This window comes from Lineus longissimus, chromosome 3 (genome assembly GCF_910592395.1).
Source record: "Lineus longissimus chromosome 3, tnLinLong1.2, whole genome shotgun sequence".
Taxonomy (NCBI): Eukaryota; Metazoa; Nemertea; class Pilidiophora; order Heteronemertea; family Lineidae; genus Lineus; species Lineus longissimus.
The window spans coordinates 20714288-20739332 of NC_088310.1; the positions used below are offsets into that span (position 1 = coordinate 20714288).

Here is a 25045-nt window from a genome sequence, read left to right on the forward strand (position 1 = left end):
TTGCCCCATAGCAGCTGCCTACTGCCACCATTTGAGGGGAACCCGGACTCCGGGTCATGATTTGAAACAGACTGTTATATCATGTACAGTGAAAGCAGTGCCTCGGACACATTGACTAGGTTACTTTAAAGGCCTACTCCGTTCGCTCAAAATACGAAAGTTGAATTTGTAAATTTTCAATTGTGTAAAACATGTACTGAATTCAAAGCCAAGTTTCAACAAAGTTTAAGCAAATGAATAACAACTGCACTATGGCAATGTTTATTTCTATTTACTTGGGCCACAAGAAAATACAATGAACATGAACGAATGGCCTAGGCCTTTAAACATTGGCATCTTTAGTTTTGGCTATCCTTTTCTGGAATGATTGACAAACTTTCTCGACAGGAGAGGCCAACATCACAAATCGACGGGAGGTTTCTTCGGGTCTTTGCAGCAGAAGTAGTGGACGATCACACCATTTGGATACCTAGCAAATGCACTGGAAATATATGAAACACAGAACAGATATAAGTATGGGAAAGTAGGGCGACAAAACTGACCACAACAGCGGAAATATGATAGGTCAAAGACAGATATTCAAAGCAGTAGTGTCTCAAGATTATGCCTGGCCACCGCTAATGACCATAACATGTGAACCACTGTGATCGGACACCTCTATGTTAAGGACAGTCCCTAGGGTGTCCCGAATAGGGAGAATAGAGGCTCGGTCTACCATATATAGTTCTAGTTTGGGGGAACTGCATCTGATCAGAAGTTTGCTGAATGTTCAGGTAAACTTTCCAATAGATCATAGGACAGGAACTATATAAACTTCATCGGTGACAACAAGGCATTATCTCGAGCAACACCGTCTTTATAAGATAGGTAGCATAACTTATTGTCAGACTACTCAAAACACAGTGACAGTCTTCCCTTGTGATAGCAACTAAGTGAGCGACAATATCATTCAACTCTACTGAACTACTGGCCCAGGACCTATAAACAGGATTGGACATTGAATTAGGTCAAGTATATGTCCTCAACACTCATCACCACCAACAGTGCAGCTATGCAGGGACTACTTTTGATCGTGACATACTAACCTCCCTCGGTCAATAATGTTTCCATACATGTTAAAACATTCTTTTCACCCACCTAGTATCTATTATTTGTGATTGATAGAGTAGTATCAAAGCCAAACGAACAAACTAAATTTGATGCTTTTTTTTTCTGCTTCATTATCAAGTGCATTCTGCACTGTCTGTGAAACATCAGGACAACAAATTAAGAGATGGAAATAAATTATCTTTTAGATAACCCATTTGTAGATATCTGTCATGCTCAAAGTGATTACATCAACATGAAGCTGAGTTGAAATCCCTTAAGCTGCAAGACGAAGCTAAAAATATTCTCTTAATTGTGTGCTTCGTGGAGAAAAAACCCTTTCCTACCTGTTGCCGATCTTTTTGCGACAGACGCGGCACATCTTCTCCTCAGTTATGACACATCGCACTTTCTGGTAATGCATTCTTTGTTCTTGGACCTAGAACGAGTAAAGAGGATCTTCCTGTATTTCACTAATGAGAAAGGAGGACATTTTTTTGCTCAAAAGGAAATTCCGCACCTAACCTAGTGGGCGGCTAGATTTCCATGGCAGGAACTGGAGAGAGAGCAATAAGCTGCCATCTTACCGCTGAAAAGTGGACACTGCCACCTCAACACGCATGTAAGATGACTGGGCGGGTTTGACTCTGACATCTGTTGATGTGGTTTCTGTGACCAAAGACCAACACACATCCGGGAAGACTGGAAAAGAGGGATGAAACCTTGGATGGAAAGTCAACAACTGACTTCTACATCAGTCAACTTCTAATGCAACGCATGGACAAAAAACCCTGATAAACCACCAACAAAACCCCCTAGGTACATCTGGCTTCAACAGCAACAGATGATATAGCAGTCAATATTTTGCACCTGAGTTCTTGTTTATAATCAGGTTACCAGACGAGCTGCAAGTTTCCGGTAGAAAAACGAAAGCATAGTGCTATAGACACCTTCCCTGATTGAAACAGAGCTGGTTTGCGGCAAAAAGACTACCAATGACTACCTGTCTTATATTGATACAATGCTTCTCTTCTCACAACAATATCGCTAACTTTAACCATGAAACACCAAGAAACATCTCCTCAGCCTTAAAAGAGAACAGAACAACACCTTTCGTCTTAAATCTGCATGAAAAACACATTTTTCGACAATGTCCCCCTGCCCCTCTTCGCTATGTGGCCTGATCTTTCCCAAATAGGAAGTTCTGCAAGGATTTGTCTCAAAGGATGTTCCACCTCTCTCTGGAAATGTAGGCAAGTGTAAGTTAGACGAGGTGGAGGATGGGAACACAATCACATGATGATTACATAACATGTAACACATAGCTAACATTGATTACTCATGATATGACATAATCTCTGTGTCAATTCAAAGGAAAGGAAATTATCAAGGCGCCAGCTAATGTATCAATTATTCTGGGGGGAACTAATCATGACTTCGTTGCGTCCCCATCATGTTAATAATAACAAAGATCTGTGGACATGCTCTGTCATTTGTCAGCTGTACATCAGTGTTGGCCAACATTGTAAGCTAACATAATCATTTTTCCTCCAGTGATATGTTGTACAGTGAAGGTCAAAAGTAACATCTGGTCCTCCTCTCACATGCGAACTCGAGTGACATTCTGCAAATCTCGTCAGAATCAAGTTTTCATATTCTTCAGTGAGACCTCTGAATTCCATTCACTAGCATGCTAAAAGCATGTTGCGTGTGAATAAGAGCTATTGCTTAGTACAATATTTGCAAGGTATGGTCAGGCAATACATTCAATTTGCAGACAATTCATAGCAGCTACAATTTTTTTCCAATCTTTTCATGACGTCTGACAGTAATTGTGATGTACTACTTTGGTCAATTTGAGATACATTATATGGGAGTTTTATTCAAAAATAAAAAGTATGTAATCTTTTTTGCGTCACCTAGTATAAACTGTTGCGGAGTTGATTATTTGTAGTTATCGTCATGTTTTCCCTGAATGAATGATACAGTGGACAAAACAGCACACTTTCATTTATCACATGTCATGATATATTGTAATGACCATGTTATAATATGCATCACATGCACTTGGTCACATACACTTGCAATTAGTTTGGGATAGCTGAATCTGACAGGAACAAAACAAATAGTCAATCCCAAGTCTTTTTGACCACAATCTTTCCTAAGCTAAGGAATGAGACCAATCAATACATGGAGGCTGATTAAGAAGCTGATTTAGATTATCTCATGCATGCAACCCCCAGGAGCTTGGATGGATCCATTTGAGTTCCATCTCAACCTTGCGTGTATAAGCAAGTACATTTATCGTAGACATTTACACATGATTATGGTCAATGCATCAACGAGATGGATTGTACATGAATCACAGAAGCAAACATTACATTTGCATTCCATAAGTAATGATAAGTAGGAATAGAGCTGTTCCCAGATCATCTTCCTTTCTCCCTTGCATTCTCAGCCAATTTATAGAGACGCTTCCATTGGTGATTTCGTGAAAATTAATCTGGTTCCTGCTGATAGTCTCCCTGTAACACAAGGAAAGGAGAGAATGCAGATGACCCTGGTACCTGTGATGTTGTGAACTAGGTATGTCAAATGAAAGTTAATGACCTTGAATCTCATGGTTATTCAGAAAACTACTTGTAGTAACCAAAGAATGTTAATAGTGTTTATACAGTCAGCTACAGCACTCAGTTTGGACCAAAAGGATGTCAAGTCCATCAGATAATACATTAATGGTAAGAAGTTCTAAGCGATCATTATACAGATCCGAAAAATTCTTCCTCTGGATGATCAACACTTGCTCGACTATGACTCAGGATGTTTCAGTGCTATCAGAATCTCATTGAGTCCCCAAGGACCAGTTAATGATGCTGATTTCTCCACATCTGACAGCAAGCATCACAGGATTTCAGAATCACAGTACAGAAACAATTTCAGTCAGCTTTTGACTTTCAGTGAGAGAGTGGTTTTTCGGGACACTCTGTAGTATTTAAGTAAGCGAACACCATACCCACAGATGTGGTCATTACTGCTCCGTTCCTGGGCTATATCAATAGTTATCTACTTCAAGCCAAGGTCAAGTTTTCTGATATGAGGCGCTGATTAGATAAAGAGAGGTTTTGGAAGTATAAAATAGAGTGCCAACCACTTCAATGGGGAAGGGGTTTCAAATATCTATGAAATTGCTATGATGTACATATCTAGCTTTGCCTGGTTATGAAAATAAAGAAGAAGAAGTTTTCAATATGGAGTGAAAATCAATCCATCTCAGACAGTCAGGTGCTTGTAAAATGGCTCTGGATTATTTAAGAAGTGTAAAGGTATATGTTATGGAGCTCAATACTGGCAGGTAAAAGGTATTGATGGACACCAATAGTGAGCAGTCCATGTCTTAGTATTGTGAACTTCATAGACAGCAGTCATCCTTCTACCCTTGAACCAAGGTTCAGTTGACTTTTAAAGGCACAGTACATCTATATCTCCTGGCTATATGTACTTTATTTTGATACTGACCCACCCTTCATTGCACAATGGGCGCCTACTGCACCCAATGCAGATGATTTCTACGAAAATGTATTACAAATTGCTATACCATATTGCAACAGGTGTTTCATGTAGAATTCGTGCCTGGAAAACACAACATGAATATTCGATGATATACTCCATACACAGCTGACCCGCAAATTCATCAATAACTCCAATATTGACATCAATGCTAAATATAGCACCATACTTTTTATTAATACTGGCTGAATCATAGTACTATGAATCAATATTTGAGGTCCATTGTGGATCAGAAAGTTTTGAGATGAAAGCACTCATCCTGAGATGACACCATATGTAATAGCATTGCTGCAACAAGTGAAATGGCCTTACGAGATTTAAGGGATATTAGAATTGGGTAAAATAAGAGAATTCTGTCCAGATAAGGAGTAGTCAAATATGCAGGACCTCAGCAATATGTGGACGCAATGTGGATGAACCAGAAGCAAAAAGATGAAATAGCAAATTTCTGACGTGGAATCTTTCGTGATTATTGAGGTGGCACCTGGCAATTTTGATAAAGTTACTCAGCATGATGCCAGTATATCCTAGGAGTACCGGTACTATGATGCAGCTGGCTGGTATTGTTAGCGAACAAATCATGTATGCGCAGATGAGGTCATTGACGGATATAAGCGGTCAATACTGTCTTGTCATCAGACCAGCACAATTTCAATAAAGTCTGGATACCCGTGTCTTCCGTGTGATGCCTTTAATAAGGCTGATGCCCTGCATCATTGGTTAGACTAGCGACTTTGGCCAAGTTGCTCAATTGGCATTTACGAGACTATTTCTTTACGAAAGGAAATACTGGCCTTTGCCTCTAACACTAATTTATCAACTTTTGTCTCTAACACTGACTGGCTTCTATATCAATGACAGTAAACGATGACACAGAGACGCTTGTGCGATGTGAAAAAGTTGGATGACTATGACAGATGGGTGGAGCGAAATAGTGTCATATGACTGTGGAAATGACAACAGGTGCTACAGGGCAAATGACTAGATAAACTTGTGCAGTCAAGAAGCTTAACAGATGAAAAGAGAAGCAGATAACTTTCATGAACTTGAAATTTTTGACAATGAGCTGGTGAATGCCTTCAATTGTGCAACAGAACATTCAAAGTTCGTGACTTCCATTATTATCTTGTCTTTTCCAACATTGTAAAGTGATGAGCTGCTGATGGATCTCGCACTATCAGACATACAAACCCCATTGTATGTATTGAATAAACACTGGATGTGACACAATCAATGATGATATTGAAATACATGCACTGGACTACCGCAGCTCAGTTTGCAATCGAGGTTCCACCCCAGAACGATAAGATCAATATCAAGGAGGATATAGTGGGGACACATCGACAGATTTAGAACAAATTTATAGCACGTAAATGATATCTCATATCGTTTTAAAGTAGTCAACAGTTTAGGCTTTGGCAGTTGGGAGGAGGTGGTAACTTTTATGTGATTGGGAGGACATCACTTGCAGCGCCGCTGACAGTGCACTTAATCGAATATATGTGGCATGCCTCCATGAACTGGCTGTGAGCTTGGTAATACTCACACACTGTAAATGAAACAGAATTCTAAATTGATATTTAGAATGATTGATGATTTGTGATGTCTGCTTCACTCGATCCCTTGAGACCATGAACCTGAATAATTTTATCGATTTTTCAACTAATTATGGTAATATCAGTGGCTAATGGAATGAAATGGACAAACTGTAGCAATAGTAAATCAGACGTCATTGGAACCATACATGTTTTACTCGTTTTATATGTTCGAAAGGTTTGAAGATTACTGGTACTGCTACAGGAACTGTGTCAACACAAGTCAGGTATGGACCATGAAACTGATATACACCCTACTGACCTTTATAGCAGTGAGCATGTCAGGGATTGATTGACCCCGTCTTTCCTATCACTGAAACTGTGACAGGTTGAAGACAGTTTCCTCATTACAGAAATCAAGACCATCAAGGCCATTGCAGAAGGCTTCAGGGAGGAACTATTCCTGAACCTCAGACCCTGTCAGGCCAGTTTCGGAAACTGGCCCAAATGGCCTTAGAAGTAACATTTTGATCCCCAAGGCTTTGACATCACAGTCGGCCGATATTTTAGAGGGAGCATGAGGTGGTACAAAACACTGGAAGTCCAATGCACAGTTGCTCTCAAATCTCTGAGCCTTGCCACTGAGCTAGGAATTGCTCGACTCCATCCCACAGCCAATATCTTATTGATTTTTCTCACATCAGCCTACTTGGATATATCCAGTTGGAAGAACAGCTTATCGACGGCTGAAACGAAAAGGAAACAATCTCTTGCACGCTCTCTCAAGTAACTTTTATCAATCGTTGTGAAAGTCACAATCGATATGAATATAGTTTGTTTCATGAGAAACTGGCATTTGGATTATTGGTGATTCCACACAGAACGCACTGTAGTTGAACATGTGAAATTTCAAAGTCTGAAGTATTTTATATTCGCTTATATTCACAAATTGGACAATGCATCACCAAGTATGTCACTGTCAAATTCCCCCACTACGTTGTATCTTTAGGCTTTTTGCATGTAGTGTCGACCCATGAAACAGACTATAGTACACTGTAAGAGTACGCAGACAGCCTTGAGTGCAGACAGCCTGATATTTTATTCACATCATTAAAATATGAAATTGTTACCAAAGCACAATCGTAATTGGATTTTTTGCCAATTATGTTCAAGGCAGAAAATAAAGGAGAAGATTCGTGCAAATATGAGAGAAAATCGATGAGTTACTCTAATGAATGAGCTATATTAAGACCAGCTATAAATAGCACAGAGATTTATGATGCGTTTCCAATTAGTTGTGCCGTTACAGACATGCCAGGCTGGATCGATATACTTGAAGAAGATCTATAGACCGTGCCTCGTCAGTAACAGAGACAGAATTAGTCTTTCATTGATGAGACAGGAAAAGCTTTAAAATATGCATTAGATTAATAATTGCAGTCATCAAAGTGTCTGGGATCAATCAAACATATGACGATAGTCTTTACCAACAGTTGGTAGAATTTTTTTCATTCATTTGCACCGTAAGGGTATATTGAACGCTGAGAAGAAAGTTGAACCATATTTGCTGCCTAAGCCTATGAAGGTTTGAACGACCAAGACCAGTGGAGTAGGCTCCAGTCACTACCAGTGCTCTTCAAGAATGGTTTCCAATCATTCCTAGCATTACCGTCCAACGACTACTGAAGTACTCCATATCTCTGATGTACGATAGATTACTGAGGTAGACAGGCTATGCTAGAACTATCATGATAAGGGTACTAGGCAACGGCAACAGTGATATTCTAAGTCTTTTCAAAAATCACTAAAAGATCATGGTTTTACTGTCTACTGATGATGAAAGATGAAGGAAAACCCTCACTCATTTCCTGAAAGAGGTTGCAGAGAATTCAAATTTCATCAGCCTTGCAAGCTTTGGGTGGAGAAGCAAACTAGGGAAGGGCTGCAGACTTAAAGGATGAACCGTTAACTCTCTTCGCTCTGTACTAACTGGAAGATGTTATGCTTCTGTTCAGTTATATACATTAGCTAGTAGGAATTTATCTTGGGCTGCTGCAGGCAAGCATCAGTTGGTAAGTATGTGTAGATTGTTACTATTTATATGAACAGATGGGTGCAGAGCTTCATCCCGATCTCATTTGTTTTGGTTTTTACCTGCGAATCAATCAGACTGACTTAAGAAAAAGGATTGCAGCACACCTCACCATTTCCTGAGCTGAATAGAAGAACAGTATTTTAAAGAAATCTTCTCGACTACCTGTATGCTGGCAGAGAAATCCAACCACAAGTTGTACTTCCGCCTGCAGTGATGGCTTCCACAGTGAAAGTGTAACCCACCATGTCAACTGAAGGATGCTACTGACACAGAAAAGCAACATCTATAAGGGCTCATTTCACACAAGACTAAGCTCAAAGTGTGTCTCGTTGGTTATATTTGCTCCATTGGCTCAAGGGAGCAGATTAGCTCAAGGGAGTCGAGTATCAGCCTTGCCCAGCTTAATATAGTCTACACCAGGGACAGCTTGTGTGATGGACACATCCATATATGGTCAACATGTCACCCAGAATCGTTTTCATTGTTCATTTCATCATTCATAATGCTGAATCGACTTGATACAAGCATTAATTCAGTTTGGTATAGTTTGATTAATTCCAATCACAACTTTCATGAAATTCACCAGAAGGGGAAAGCGCTCCCTCCTTTCCTTCTCAGCCTGACAACTGGTGCCAACCACAACCCAGACATAGATCGATAGAACCACTCTCTTCTAATGTCAAATGACACCAAATCCCAAGATTAAGTCCCTTAAACCATTCTCATAAAGGGGCAACCGGCTAAAGCTTCCTCAGATTCCAAATCAATATCAAACTTTTTTCATTCAGATACACATATTCTCTTCTCGAAGTGTTAGTTCAGCCGTGAGTAGCTTCTCAACGAGATATTGAGCGATGTTCTTCTTGTCGCTTGTTGTGCTCAAGACAGATAGTGATAGTTAAGTCTATTACCACGGCAACACCACTATATCATCGACTGTAAAGCCGGCGGGAAACGCAGAAACAATGCCTGTCTGATTTATTTCAACAGGTCTGTGAGATATTTCTTCCTAGCTTGTACCTCGAAGGTCCGAGTGAACCTTTCGGTTGCCATTAGTGGTTCATGCTATGTGTCAGTAACCTACCCATATGGCAAAGCTTATCATCAGATAGCATGTTCCTTGAAAGCGTCGGAGCTGACTGCCAGAGTGAGGCAGTGCAAACTACCAAGCCACCAAGCTTGCAGATGAAGGATTTTGTGAATCACAGGAAAGGCATTCAACGAGGATACCTGCAAGCTTTGAAGAATTCAGGGTTGCGTAATTGTTGAAGTTGTATAAGCTATGCCAGTTTCCCTCCAGGTACAAAGTATAGGAAAGGTACTTGTGTATCGGCAATACCGGTAAGTCATATATTTTGCTGTGACCAAAAGGTGAGTAGGGAGTCAACTGGCACAACCTTTGAAGAAGATTTTACAGACAAACCTTGCGACTGCTCTTTCCCACCCCTCAGGCACTGAATCACGACCCTCTTCTCTGCGAACAACCTGATTCTCCTAGGCTGTGCGAGTTTGTGTTTTACACAGCAGAAAGATTGGATAAGGAGTTGGCACAGTGGATCATCAACTATAGGCAAAACTGTCAACATATGACAGGAGCTCATTGGAAGGTAAAGGGAAGGGGTATAATGGGAACTGCACATGCCAATAATATCACGATAAGTATGACAGTTTGGTGAAAGAGATGCCTGGCGGCCTCATCCCTGACAGGTTGGAAGAATGTATCAAAAATAACCTGCATTATAATATCTTGCAGGAATACTGATTGTTCCAGTCCGAGGCCGAGGCTACCTGGATGGCCACATGGATCAACTGAGGAAGACAACTTGTGGCCATCATGTGGTTGAAGATTTTACGAAATAGCTATCAATCCAGTGCTCGATTTTGAGGTTTTCTATGTGTGTGGTTGTCCATTTCAACTGGAAAGTTGCCCTGCAATAGATTTTAGATCAAAACTCGAGAATATCTATTTGTCAACAGGGCAATTACTGATTAGTAACTTGTAAAATGACTTAACATCACAGTTCTGAATGCGAACATTGACTATGTAACCACACTATCATCACACATTAAATCATCAGGCACCGCTAGACATTGAACAACATCGCAGGTCATCAGTTTAGTAGCTTTCCTGCCAATTCCCGAAACAGTCTCCCTTATCAATCATTTAAAAGCATTTCTTCCCACGAGAGCTAGACTAACAATATTGGGGTATCGTACACATGCGATAAGCCGCAAAATGTGAACAGCCATGGGGGTATACACAAGAATCTTCATCACACTGTGTATAGAATGTATCAGAAAATTGTTCTAAGAATTTGATTTGGTGCTGAAGCTGTAGTTTTTCAGCCATTCTGCAGTATTGTGTCCATATCTAGAGTTACAATGTGATGGTATTTTCCCTGGACCTGGATCAAGCCAGAATTTAATCATTCCGAAAGTCCATTATTTTGAGCCTGTGTAGTGTAGCAGTTGAGTCTGTCGCAAGAATGGTAACTCCTGTATGAAGTCAGAAAAAAAATCGCATCCTGATATTTGAGCCTTGTCATCCGATACATTGTTCAAGTCTATTTAAGTCTGATTACAGATTAGGTGCATCTCCATTATAATCTGTTGTAAGAGACTGTCTAAAATGTCAAGCGATTAAGTCAGAGGTGACACCAGTCAACTCTTTATCCTCATGATGACATACATGCAGTAAAGAACTTACACTCATCAGATATACAGCCAGTTTTGGCGCATCTGCACATCTGCACATATGCCTACGAGTCTCACTGATGACACGTACATGTAAGACAGGCCTTTTGAACAGGCATACCTCAATCGGCTAAATAGCGTCAACGCGGTATTTTCATTTGAGAGACTGTGAGGCCCAGAGGGAATCGTATTGTCAAGATTCAAAGCGCTGTATGTCAAGATAGAGTCAGGGATGAAGAAACGCCAGAGCCTATCTTACTACAAAGAAGCTATGAGCCATGGATAGCTGGCCGAATACTAATCTCTCCCACTATTAAGCTCCACAGCCATATAAAACTGGTGGAGAAGAGAAGTTATGGCCATACACTATTCCTTGGAGGGAAATATACCCCGGCAATCCACAATAACTGAGATCGGTGGTTCTACATATGTTTGACAGCAGTATCAGCTAATTCAAGAAGGTATCACCTGATACGGATAGAATATGCTTCCTCTCCATTAATGGGGGGGGGGGGGGTATTAATATGATCTATATCCTGTGAAAATAAGCTGAATGTGGTTCTCACTCCCTTCCTTCTCATCAACAACAAGTGTCTACATACGACCAGAAGGTAGTCTCTGTGATAAGGTGTCTGTCGCCTGGGGGAACTGTCATCATTTCAGCGATACTCTAAGATCAAAGCCCGCGATAATTCATTTAATCCAGGAGCAGTAAGCAAGGTAACATCATTCTATCAGGTTTGATAGGAATAATGGTAACTGAATTTATCAACTTGAGTCTTCTTTTGTTGCAGAAATCTCAAATGATTTGTCTTCTGACATATTCTCTCTCAAAAATGAGTTTTTTGCGATATAATTTGTGTTTATTGTTGACGAAATGGATGATGCAGACCAAGGAAAAGCCACACTTCCATGGAAAATGCCTGTCCCCTGTCCTAGAATTTCACCAACATGGCTGAATGTTTGCAACACTCTGACATGAGAATTGATCCAAGGACAGTATCATAAAGTTCACATATTTATACACCTCCCAATCTTTTATCGAAGAATTGAAATTTACGATCATTTCCTATATCTTGATAATAAATAACCAACTTAGTTTGCAAACAATCCAATTAGCACAAAGCATGATACACGACTATCATGGAATTAAGATTTATTGCCATGTAATTTGGGCTTTGGCTTTCATTTGACAGAATAATGAAGTAATTGCTGCAGATAGTTGTGATTCGGGTAGATTGGTTGATAAACAGCTCACTACGACAAATCAGGATCTGACAACTATGCATTACAAAGCTACCTTGATGAGTCAATATTGCCGCCCAGCAGCGATTACCTGTCTTTAACAATTTAAATTAAAGGTTATCATTATCTGCACCCCTAGATCTAACCTAAAGTCAAATTTCCCGCTTCAAAGGACTGAATCTCTAAAATGCTTTGATGTAAAGAACAAGTACTTTTTCTTTCTTCGGGAAGGGATATCTGAATCAAAATTCATAATTTACTTTTTTCAACCTTATGTCAAAGGAGAGGTCAAGATGAATTCTAAAGGGGAAGGTCGTCAGAAAAGTACTTTTGAGACACTCCCTTGAATATCAGGATTATCACTTGCTAACAGCAACTGTTCCTGGCTTCCCTTCAGCTCTATGTAACTCAATACAAGACAGAATTAAACGAAGCTAATCAATAAATAAGAGAATGTCATATCACCCAGTCACGCAATCACATCCTCCTCAGGGCATGCAATTAAATACTTGACTACTTGTTTTGTCTTTCGAATTGCACTTCTTCATTTTAACCCTTTAGCTATAAGAGAAACTGATGCAACAAGTTGCTGCAAGTCAATTTTCATCAGGAAATCAATACTCTGGACTTTTAATCAACACCAAGGTCGGCAGGAGTCGGAATAAACGTCAACACTCGGTTACAGAACTACGTTTTTTTCCTTTCTATCGTCCTGTGTCGAGCAACAATAGACATCTGCTAGCATTTCATTCGAACTGAGTCACTGATAACCACCAGCAGGAATAACGTCTGTCACAACTTACACGCCTGTAATCACCAGGGGAGCGATATTGATCTGCGCTGACAACATCATATCAAAGCGGAAAAATAACACACATCGCCACATCATGGCTTTTTAGCCTGACTTTATAGTTTTTTCAGAGACCGTTCAAAGGATTAATCAGAAAATCTAGACGGATATGTATTATCTACAGGGTTGTTCCCTGACATAGGAATTCTGTAACAATTGTAAATGCTTGTGGGACATTATCTCAAGGCACTTATCCTTTAAACAACTGATCACATGTCCCGGAGTATTTCTAATTTTTTAGTTCGTTTCACCGGGAGAGTATATTTTTCTCTTGCCTGAGAATGATCTGGCTGGAAAATGGTCAGTACTAATCTAAGTTAAGCCGTCTGCTGAGTGCTTTCAGCTAGCTGTGACCTAGAGATCCTGATCTTTATTCAGTCGTCCTGACTAAGCAGACAGCGTGATTGATATTTGAATGTGTTATCAGAGAAAATAGCCCGTCCGACTTTATGACTTTGGCCGAGTCAATATGATATCAAAGCACTGCCCCACTTACACAGGATATGTCATTGACCAGACCTGATGGGCCATGAAGACACATATTTATTATCATCTGCTTGTGGACTCATAAACTGGCACATTTTATCAAAATTTATATGGACCATTAACTGTATGTGAACTTTCAACCACATATAAACAATCGCTGCAGGGGTTAACATTCTTGAGCTGTTTTCGCCAACAACCACTACTTGTTAATGAGGTCAGATAAAAAATATCTCAAATTAATTGTCATCTATATCAGAAATACGTTGCAGGCTACTTCACACTGTTTGTCTGCTCTGAATACCATGATAATGCATACTATGCATTGTGATCATGTATATCAGCAGAATTTTGATGTGCATATGGCTAGGTTGGCAAGAAGTTTCGAGATCAGGAGAGATACTGTGCCAATCAATAAAAGAATATTTCAATAAAATTATCTTATCTTATCAAATGTGGTGTCCGAGAAAAATGCATGACTGCTGTCGGGATATCTAACAATATTTGAACAGGATTTAAGATGGGAAGGGTATTGTGAGGGCCTTTTTTCAAAACAAGATAATGAGAACAGGCAAATGCTCCCTTTCCCTTCTTCCAATGGTTAAATGGTCTTGTTTGTATACCTACTCATTTGTCACAAATTCAGTTTCGCACTACCTGTGTAGATGGCGTTGTGGTCACCCGTTAGACATTATCGTGAATTAAAACAAGCACATTTCGATGGATAAGACTGAACCGAATGCCTGTATCGCCCATTTTGTTTTGATAGTATGGAATGTAAGACATAGACAAGATAACTTTTTCTATCACAAAAAATGTTAACAAAACTGACAAATGGATCAGAGGCAAAAACACTGTAGAGTTACAAGGTAAGGCACTCATTACACAGCAGACGATACCAACTCATCAATCAGCCAGCGTATAGCAGACTTAATTCCAACAATACTGCTAGATGGCAACACCACACAGCGCTCACACCCATGCCATTCGTGGCTAGAGGGACTACTTTCAGCAAATATCTATAAGGGAATGTAAAATGTAAATCTTCTAGTAATCATGTCTGCCGCTAGGGGGAGACTTATTCCAGTGGCCGAGCAGAAAGGTTATCTACTTAGTCATAGCGTCCCACTCAAAGTTTTCTGCGATGATTCTTCAAGTATTGTTTCAGCACCGGACGACTTATGACTCTTTCCGTAAATATTAATCACTGTTGCCACAAGAAAATATCGGAGTTTATTCATTGTTTCACTCAAACATTTCAACAGGCATGAAAAAAATGAAACCATAAAGTGAAGACAGAGCTAAATCTAATCAGGATCACAGGGCAGTCGCGACTGAAGTCAAAATCAGAGTCTGTCAAGTTTTTAAAAATGATGAAACCTGCGTCCAAAGCTGAGGGTTTGGGGCGTAATATGATCAAGCTGAAACAAGGACGCAGGATTCTATTGTGTTGGTTGAACTTGAAAATATCTGGCCTTAAAATACAATTCTCTCTATGGATCCTGAAGAGGGTAAAATCAATACAGGGGACAATGTTTACTATTGACACACCGCTCTCTCATCTTGGATGCTTGAGTTGTAAACCAAATAGCTCAAGTGGCGAGAGGTTAATGCATGATACCGTTAGTCACAGCGGGAGCAAATATAACACAGATAAACAGCAAATTAGTTAACTCCTTGACTGCCATAGACGTACATGTACAAGACTTTTTCCTGCTCTAACAAATCTGGAATGAAAACACTGGTGTTAAAGAAAATATTGTCCTACCTGCAAATGTTCTGCATAAAGTAGACTCTTGAGGATCTGACAATCACGCTTAACGACTGCCCTCTCCTCCAAAACATCTTCGAGGAATGCTAAGATATCACGGACTAGGATGTTTGAGGGAAGCATCTCAATTGCCTGGAATCATTAGTAAAGGCTATCTTAAATTAGTTTAGAGTTACCAATGTGGTGGCAGAGGCACTACCATCTTTAAATACCAATCAATTTCTACATTCTTCTTCTTCTTCTTCTTCTTCTTCAGTGTTTGCCCTTAGGCGTGGGGGCTCCACTTCTTCAAAGGGACAAAGTTGGGCTCTCCCCGATGAGTACCATGTCCCCAATGCATTGTAGACATGCCTTAACACCCAATGGCCTAGCCCTGAATCTAAATCTCACAGGAACTCTCACCTTTGCCGTATCCATCTTTGATACAGGGTCCTTGAGCAAGTTGAGGGCTGCCTCAATATTGGACTTTAACTGTGAGCCATGTGGCGGGTTGATACCAAGACTCGTCCGTAAGTCAGGTGGGCTTAAATACATCTTCAGCAGGGAGAGATACACCTAAAATCATGACGAAATGACTGATTAGTCAGTGGTGTCTAGCGTTCCACATATGTGTTTTTGGGAGGAGAGGGAGGTGTAGAGGGAAGCGAGGGTTGATGCGATACTCATGAATTGAGTAAGCTCAAATATAGTGCTGTCCAACACACAGAGGACTTACACTGCATACTGCAGAATGAAGGGGCAATGTATCTAAGGAAACAATCTGGTGTGAGAGATTTATAACATTTTGATATCATTTCAATACAACTTACCTCCTTGTTGCCTTCATGTGATTTGTCATATGTTCTTTTGCAGTAACTGAAATGGATACACTTGTTGTTTAATTTCATTGCCCCAGAGATTACAACTCATACAAAAGACAAGCAAGGTTTGAGAGGCAGTCACACTTGACTCTTGACACCCAGGATCTTTAGACTGCTCTGGCACAGGCACTCTGGCAACTTAAAAGAACAGGAACTTTAGCAGAAAGAAGAGAATAAAGCCACCAGAATGAAACAGGTTATAGTATACGTACTCTTCTGCCATGTGGACATCTTGAAGGATGTGCACATAGATGGCCAATGCTTGTTCATGTCTCCCTAGTCGACCAAGCAATAACGCTCGTTCTTCATAAAATGCTGGAACAAAAGAAGCAATAATTCTGAATCTGAGATTGCTGGGAACCAATATGATGACAGATGCCTTTATTCATTTCCCATACTTTTGGAGGCATGCTGTCATGTCACATTATCACGATTCATTCACACAATGTTAGCTTTGACAAGAAGCCAAGGGGTCTGACGCTCAGCTGAGCTCATGTTTTGTTGATGTGGCCCAGGTCAGTAGAAGTCCAACATTCACACTTGGACAGACACTCGGCTGAGATTAGGGCTCACAGATTGGCTTTGGCCAGCAAGAGTAAATGACTTGAGGGTTTAAAACTTGATGGGAAATACACTTACCATCAAATGGAAAATGCGTAAGTAATTTCTCTGGAGTATAATAGGTAGAATCTCCCAGGAAATTGATGAGCTTTTTTCTCAATTTGCCCAGCTCGCCTGGCTCTTCTCCAGCTCTTGCTCTTGGTTTTCCTGAAAGGATAAGATTCTTTTACAGTGAAATCAGTGAAACAGTTTGAAGAAGAGTTGCAAATGAAATCTTCAATAACCATTTATGCATAAAGTGCTCTAATCCTGAATGTCCTGTATAAAGTGTAAGTACACCCACATTCAACTAACCCTGAGGCAATGACCAGATGTAACTTACCCTGAGGTAGTGACCTGATGTAACATGCCCCAAGTAATGTTCAACTAACCCTGAGGCAATGACCAGATGTAACTTACCCTGAGGCAATGACCAGATGTAACTCACCCTGAGGCAATGACCAGATGTAACTCACCCTGAGGCAATGACCAGATGTAACTCACCCTGAGGCAATGACCTGATGTAACTCACCCTGAGGCAATGACCTGATGTAACTCACCCTGAGGCAATGACCTGATGTAACTCACCCTGAGGCAATGACCTGATGTAACATGCCCCAAGTAATGTTCAACTAACCCTGAGGCAATGACCAGATGTAACTTACCCTGAGGCAATGACCAGATGTAACTCACCCTGAGGCAATGACCTGATGTAACTCACCCTGAGGCAATGACCTGATGTAACTCACCCTGAGGCAATGACCAGATGTAACTCACCCTGAGGCAATGACCAGATGTAACTCACCCTGAGGCAATGACCAGATGTAACTCACCCTGAGGCAATGACCAGATGTAACTCACCCTGAGGCAATGACCAGATGTAACTCACCCTGAGGCAATGACCAGATGTAACTCACCCTGAGGCAATGACCAGATGTAACTCACCCTGAGGCAATGACCAGATGTAACTCACCCTGAGGCAATGACCAGATGTAACTCACCCTGAGGCAATGACCAGATGTAACTCACCCTGAGGCAATGACCAGATGTAACTCACCCTGAGGCAATGACCAGATGTAACTCACCCTGAGGCAATGACCTGATGTAACTCACCCTGAGGCAATGACCAGATGTAACTCACCCTGAGGCAATGACCTGATGTAGTCATCCATCAAACTCTGTACTCTTTCTCTATACAAGTTGATGAGACGGTTGTGAAATCTCTCATTCGTGTCATCCCAATTAGAAATTATATGTTCCTGCGAGGAAGATATGTACAATATCAGAAGCAGATTTCTCACGATAATCGACAAAATCACGCAAGGGGTCTCATTATCATAAACCCATCAAAGGAAAACTTTAGTGGATCCAATAGAGGTACGAATTAGGACAATCTCCGTCAATATCAAATGAAATGGCCAGGGCCATTGTGCTCACCTCATGTGGAGGAAAGATGGATAAAGAGCATGGTATTGTGTCATGTAGTGTTAGGTTTGATGTAGGTCCAAGCAATTACAATTTCCCCAAAATGGCCAATTTACAGTACATTTGACCTCTGTGACCTTGAAAAGTAGGTCAAATCAAAGAAGACCCGGGTGACACATTGAATGGTTGTTAGAATTAGATGTACCTATGATATAAAATTGGTGCCAATCGGGCAAGTCATTACTAGGAATAATGGCATTTTGAAGAATTTAGGATTTGGCCCCCTCCCTGGAGGCCAAACGGCAAATCAGATCGCACCAAACTTCGGTACCTGAGATCACCTGACCAAGGGGTACATGTGTACTTAATTTGTGATCAATAGTCATTGCAGTTAAGAAACGTGCCATAGTTACGGCCTGACGGCGAATTAACGCCATTTGACCTCTGTGACCTTGACAAGAAGGTCAAATTAAAATCCTGTGTGACATATACTGTATGGTGGTTAGATGTACCCATGATATCAAATTGGTGGCAATCGGGCAAGAAGTTAAGGAATAATCACATTTTTAAGGTTTTTGGATTTTGCCCCCTGGTGGTCAAGTGGTGAATCATATTGGACCAAACTTCGGTCCCTGAGATCACCTGACTAAGGGGTAAATGTGTACCAAATTTGGTATCAATAGTCATTGCAGTTTAGAAACGTGCCATCGTTACATCCTAACGGCCAATTTACACCATTTGACCTCTGTGACCTTGAAAAGGAGGTCAAATCAAAAACCCGGAGGATATATGATGCACCTTTGCTAGAAGTACCTACCATATTTTTTTCAAAATTTCCCGACTACTATTAAGGGAGATATTGCATATTTTCACTTTTAACGTTTGGCCCCCTGGTGGCCAAACCATGAAATGAATCGGACCGAAACTTGGTCTCCAAGGTGTCATTACATAAGCGTACATGTGTACTAAGTTTCAACTCAATAGCTCTAACAGTTACGAAACGTGCCCTGCTAACGGACGACGGACGACGACGACGACGACGACGACGACGACGACGACGACGACGACGACGACGACGACGACGACGACGGACGACGGACGCCACGGTATGGGATAAGCTCACCTCTGCTAAGAGGTGAGCTAATAAGGGACTGTCTGATTTTGGTATCAATGCACTTACTAGGTAGGGTATAGCAAGGTCTTTGGCAACTCTTTCTAAAAAGTCGAGCAGCTCTTCTCTTGGCAATGTCTCAACTTCAAGAATGTCTTCTGTAAAAATCTGAAAAATCAATAAAACAAAATCATCAGAGGTGGTGTGTGCACAGCACTATTAAACCCCTCCAACACAAATTCTACTCTTGAGTGTAGACACATGCAGATTGGTGACTCCCTCAATCTGAATTTGACATCTCACAATCTATTTTCCGCCACCTCATGATCAATGCCCGAGAGAAACAGCTGTCATCTAACGATGCACACCGTACTATCACCATTTTGGCTAACATTGTCAGAATCATTGCAAGATTTTCATTGGAAATAATGTCACGATGTAAACGGCAATAAAAGGACTCTTGTGGCTGATCTAGGGCATGCAACATTACTGTTTCTTTGTTGGATAGGTTTGGCAAAAAAAGTGGCCTTAAACATTTGTGTTGCCAGTGTATTCTTCTCACCTTGAGACCATCTTCAGGATATGTCTTCAGCACCCATTCAGAAAACTCAAAAATCAGGTTGAGATGTTGGCTGCCCAGGTGTTGTAAGTACATGACTGTTCGCTCATGGCCCTTTAATGGAGACCCAGGCTTCTGGGACTGCTTGAACAGGAGGTCAAGGGCTGAAACACAATAGATAACATTATAACATTACGTTTACAAGACTTTGACTAATCGGGAAATAAACATTGACGCAGCTGGGAGTCAAACCCATGGCCACAACTCTCTACCATGGCACCACCTCTAACCCTGACTGGCTGATGGCCCATATGGTAAAGCTGTCTCACCTCTTTTGTGCATGCCCTTCTTCTCATAGAGTATAATGAGTTCACTGTATTTGTTTTTCTGTTTTAGCACCCTCTCACTCTCTTCCACATGGCAGTTACTGTCCTTCAAACGCAACAATGGAGCGACCAACGCATCGTTTGTCTAGGATAGAAAGAAAATCATTTGTACACGAAGGCATAGTTAAACACTACAAAAAGAAAATCCATGCTGATTATTATCCTTGTCAATTTCACATCAGCAAAACAGAATAAAAGCCTCTCCCCGTGTAAACTAAATAGTAAATGAAAGTGCTGTGACAACATTCCCTACCTCTATATAGCACTTCAGTAATGTTGTGTCTATGATTGTGCCTAATCTCCGCTTTGATTTGATGGTTGCATTTCCTTCAACGATAGCAGATGCACGGAGTTCCTTGTTCTGATTGTAGTCTTTCATCAGTGAATTCCTTTTCTGGAAAGTAAGATAAACATTTTAAGAAGCCAATCATATTTTAATAACAGGAGATCTCCAGGCACAAAAGCAAAATCAATCTGAATGAAATGGTCAGGTTATTTTTTGTGTCCATCTTTATTGGCCGCAAAGCTGAAATCAATAAAATACTTGAAAGAAATCCAACCTGTAGTTCATGCTCCAGAGACCCAAGTAATGCGATAAAACTTTTACTTTTCATTTGTTTTTGCGATCAGATGTTGAATGTAGAGGAGAGAACAAGACTTACTTCCATCAAGTAATCTATGAGGGATAGCAGACCCTTTTCTAGCTCCCCACCATTCAGTTCTGGCAGCTCGTCGGGATAGTTCAACTGCTTTCTGTACTCCTGGGGAAGCAAGTTTGGGTACAACCCTATCACATGGGAGGGATCTGAAAAAATATTTGGACAGTTTTGGAGATACTGAGAAATTCTTCTGTGCCAAGAAGATCCAATTGCTGAGTTGAAATACGCTTAGCAACACTGACTGTCTAAATGATGAATGCAAAAAGGTGACTGCTAATGAACTGTTCTAAAAGCATCATTGCCATGGTTAGGTCCTGCAGTCCACATAATCTGATGCCGAGGGTAGCAATAGATTGAGGTTGATTCCCCTCCCTCCCTCCCAAGGTGGAACATCAGCAATTCAAACATTCTGCAGGATTGTAACCAGAACTTAACATCTAAGCTGATGACGACTCCAGTTACAAAGTGATGACGATCTCACCTGTGCCAAGCTCAGCAAATATCGTTAGAGAATCTTCAAATCGGTGTTGACAGAACAGTTCAAATGCATACAGTGTTCTGATCTTCTGTAATCTGTCGGCTTTGTCTACCTCATTGTCGTCTGTCATATTCTAAAATCACGAGGAACATAATGATAAACAAACTGTCATGTGTTTGCCTCCCATGATAAACAAACTGTCATGTGTTTGCCTCCCATTAGATAGGAGAACCCATGCCCAACGATGTGCAGTGGTACAATGGAAGAGTGTCCAACTTAAGACTGAGAGGTTGTGGATTTGAAGCCCTGCCAGTGCCAGTCTGTTTACCCTAAACTGGCCTAAAATGGCCAAGTCTAGCACAGAATATGCACTTCTCAATGTCACCAGACAGGTAATTTCTAAATGAATTCGTAGAACTTGCATAGGGACACTTCACTTACTGCTAATTTGAGAGCTAATTCAAATTCTTTGCTTTCCAGAAGCTGTTTGATTTGGGCAGTTATGGGTTTGCTTGCCAATCTCCACACAAAGTTACCAGACGCTACGTACAGATGCCCACTGAAAGGGAAAGCAATGAAGCTTTATAACTACTGTTACTGTTTAAAATAAGCATTGCAGTTAACCAGGTGGTCACCTCGGTCGCTAATACAAGCCGGCAGAAGCTGCTGGTTCGGTCACTCATACCTTATATCAGCAGTGTACTACTGCTGATATCTAAGGTTCTTCAATCACTTTATCAGCAAATCTAACTGAGGTAGCTAAATTACTTTTCTGACTTTTTCTGCATAGGTCAATGAACTGAGACTTTGCTCACCTTCTCCGACACTGGCAAATAAACTTTGGCCGATTTAGTTCTATGCTCTGTATAAGCAACCGCGGGTCTATTGTTCTGACTTCAACATATTTGGGTAACACTGCTATGATGTAAGGCGGATGGTGCTCTGAAAGAAGTAAACATGTAATTATAATGAAGTGAAACCAACTCCATGCAACTGCCGTGAAGAAAACAGTGATTATATTATAGACACAGTCACTGATCTTATATGATATCCATGATGATAATGATACAAGATCTCCATTCCATTCTGTTCTAACTGATGTAATGAAGAAGAACACATATCCAAACTAGCTCACCCATGACACCAGGAATATCTGTCCACGTCAGTGCATATTTTTGTGCTGGATTTCCCTCTGAATCTATGAATATGGTCATCTCATCACGACTGAGGGCCAGTCGATCATCAGTCAATCGCATCACAGTAGGTTCTAGCTGCTTCCCGGTTGGAAACAGATCTTTTAAGCTGCCATCACTGATCTGAAATATTCGAAAAACACAACAGGTAAACTCACTATTACCTTGGGGTCTAATCACAAATGATTCATGGAGGCAAATGCAATGCCAAAGGAATTGGAAAGCTTTGGCCTGTCTTGGGACACAGTGATCAGAGTGGCAGAGACAAGGAAAGATCAAGAGTGGGTGAAGGCCTCATGTCCCAGTACCACGGATAAAGAGGTCTACATAAAGTAAAGGCAATGCACATGCAAAACAAATGGTAAAGGCACACAATAAGAGACAAAGGTGTGGATTAAGCAATTACAGAGGGAATGTCTTTAAAATATTCCAAACTTAACACATAATAGGGAAAACTAAGTAAACAATTAGAGAGATATCTATAGAGTAAACAATATCAGAAATCACAGAATCTTTTACGCCCTGTCCTATATCTTTTACTTACGTTAATCAAGAAGTAATCCCTTTTGAATCCAACACACAAGGACTCCTTACACCACGCCATTGCTTTAGGTACATCAGGCACACCAAGATCTGGTTGAAGCTCATGAAAATCCCTGTTTTTGTAATAGAACAGCTGCAGTTTTCTTTTCACTGCTACACACATCCGTAGAGTATACTGGACTTCACCACTCAGTGATTTTTGTTCCTGAAAACAGAGCAAAATGACACTAGCAGATTCTTAGTGAATCCTTGTTATTTTCTTACAAAGGGGAAACGGGCTGTAAGAATCATTCAAGGGACTTCAGGGATGGTCTGTGTCAAAACAACCCATTTGATGTCCATGTACAGGAAAATTTCAAGAGGGGCGTCATGCTTGAGGTTGATTTTCTGCAGATATTACGGCGTCTTAAACGTTGTTCATGCATTAAAATATCACATACATGTCATAATCAAGATAGATTGATGACAACACAGTTCATTACAATGATCTAGATAATTTGACTTGAACATCTCACTTCTGTGTAGTTTTGATTCTTATTACCTTCAGGTCGATCGAGAATAGTGTTGCACCCTTGGTTTTAGTCAGAGTTGTAATCTGGGCAAAAACAGACAGGTCGTGGACACTGATCTGGTTGTCAGAGAGACTGATCAGAATGTGAAACTGGGGATGAGGCACTGCTTCTAGCTGGAAGAATACAGAAGAAAAAAAGAGTCATATATGATAATGTAAGAAAACTTTCGGAACAAGAACCCTTGTCTTTTCTCTAGGTAGAGCATTCTGTAACCTCTATTCTCTATAAGAGTCAGTAAGATTAGCTCAGTCGGCATGCTTATTAGCCATATGAATACGCATGAAATTGTTCAAATAAGAATTAAAGGCTCAGTTTACCACTCTATCAATGAAATAGTTCACCACAACGAATAAGGATTAAATTTTTAGATAACTTACTTGCATCAGATTATCAAAGATATCACTGGTCCTGCTTATTTCATTAAAGATTTAAGTAATAATGGAAGGTATTTGAATTTCTATCTTCGATCAACCACACCAGCTACCTACCTGGGTTATAGGCCGCTTGGCAAATGATTTGTTGGCCATCTCCAGGGCGACGTCATATTTGGAATCAGCTGCAATTATAGGAGAAATTACAATCATATCATATTTTCTTGCTGTATTTTCTTGCTGTAGCTTATGACAAGATCATTAGAATGACAAATTCTGGGTTCAGATGAAATGATATCCAATTGGTACTCTTTGACAACAACAAAAGTTGCCTGGGAAACTGCACTTTTTGAAGACGGGGTGTTCAGTCTCTTCCCGCTGACTACAGCCTACAGGTAGGCATCAAGACAAGAATTTCAAAACGATAGCAATGTCACAAGGCCTGTACTCACCTGCACCTGGGATGGGTTTGACTTTATATACAAGGAGGTGACCTTGCTTGGTACCGACCAACAGTGTGTCATCTGCAAAATATCATCATCATCAATGTTCTTGAATAATGAATGCTAGTGTATGACATAAGACTACGCCCACATTGCAACCTCCAACATTGCTTTATATACCCAGTAAACCACTTTTCTCGCTGCTCAGTTGACTTCAATGTCATGCATGTCATGTCAGGTCATGTGCTGACACTTGGCACTTCGAACTCATCATGCACATGATGCACTGGCTACTACACTGCCACTGATTTACACTATACAGATTTTTTGCAACCTCACAAAATGTACCTACCACAGCAAGCAATGGATTCGATTTGCAAGGGAAGTTTCTCCAAAATTGGAGCAGCCTCATATGCATCATGCATGATGAGTATTACCCACTAAAAGCACATATAAAATGGGTAAATATGATGATATTGATGATCAAAATATCAACTTTCTCATTTCCTTCTTTTGTTG

At 40.6% G+C, this 25045-nt stretch overlaps 1 protein-coding gene across 1 annotated transcript; it reads right to left on the reverse strand.

Moving 5' to 3' along the window:
* Nucleotides 1-224: 224 nt before the first annotated feature.
* On the reverse strand, nucleotides 225-25045 carry LOC135484189 (vam6/Vps39-like protein). Its single transcript, XM_064765405.1, has 22 exons — nucleotides 24879-25045; nucleotides 24536-24607; nucleotides 24201-24268; nucleotides 23682-23825; nucleotides 23142-23345; nucleotides 22540-22720; nucleotides 22220-22346; nucleotides 21846-21963; nucleotides 21408-21537; nucleotides 20930-21072; nucleotides 20521-20661; nucleotides 20211-20352; nucleotides 19885-20045; nucleotides 19392-19490; nucleotides 17928-18045; nucleotides 16826-16954; nucleotides 16399-16501; nucleotides 16136-16181; nucleotides 15729-15881; nucleotides 15324-15458; nucleotides 1434-1525; nucleotides 225-481 (listed from the first exon to the last, which is right to left on the reverse strand). Exons 1-22 carry the CDS (start codon nucleotides 24949-24951, stop codon nucleotides 400-402), a joined length of 2661 nt encoding a protein of 886 aa, XP_064621475.1. The 5' UTR covers nucleotides 24952-25045; the 3' UTR covers nucleotides 225-399.

Coding starts and splice junctions, on each gene's coding strand:
- LOC135484189 (XM_064765405.1), bottom strand. CDS start 24,951: ATGCATGATGCATATGAGGCTGCTCCAATTTTGGAGAAACTTCCCTTG. Junction 21,964..22,219: donor ATTTGCCAGTGTCGGAGAAG/GTGAGCAAAGTC, acceptor TTTCCCTTTCAG/TGGGCATCTGTACGTAGCGT. Junction 482..1,433: donor CGCAAAAAGATCGGCAACAG/GTAGGAAAGGGT, acceptor ATATATTTCCAG/TGCATTTGCTAGGTATCCAA.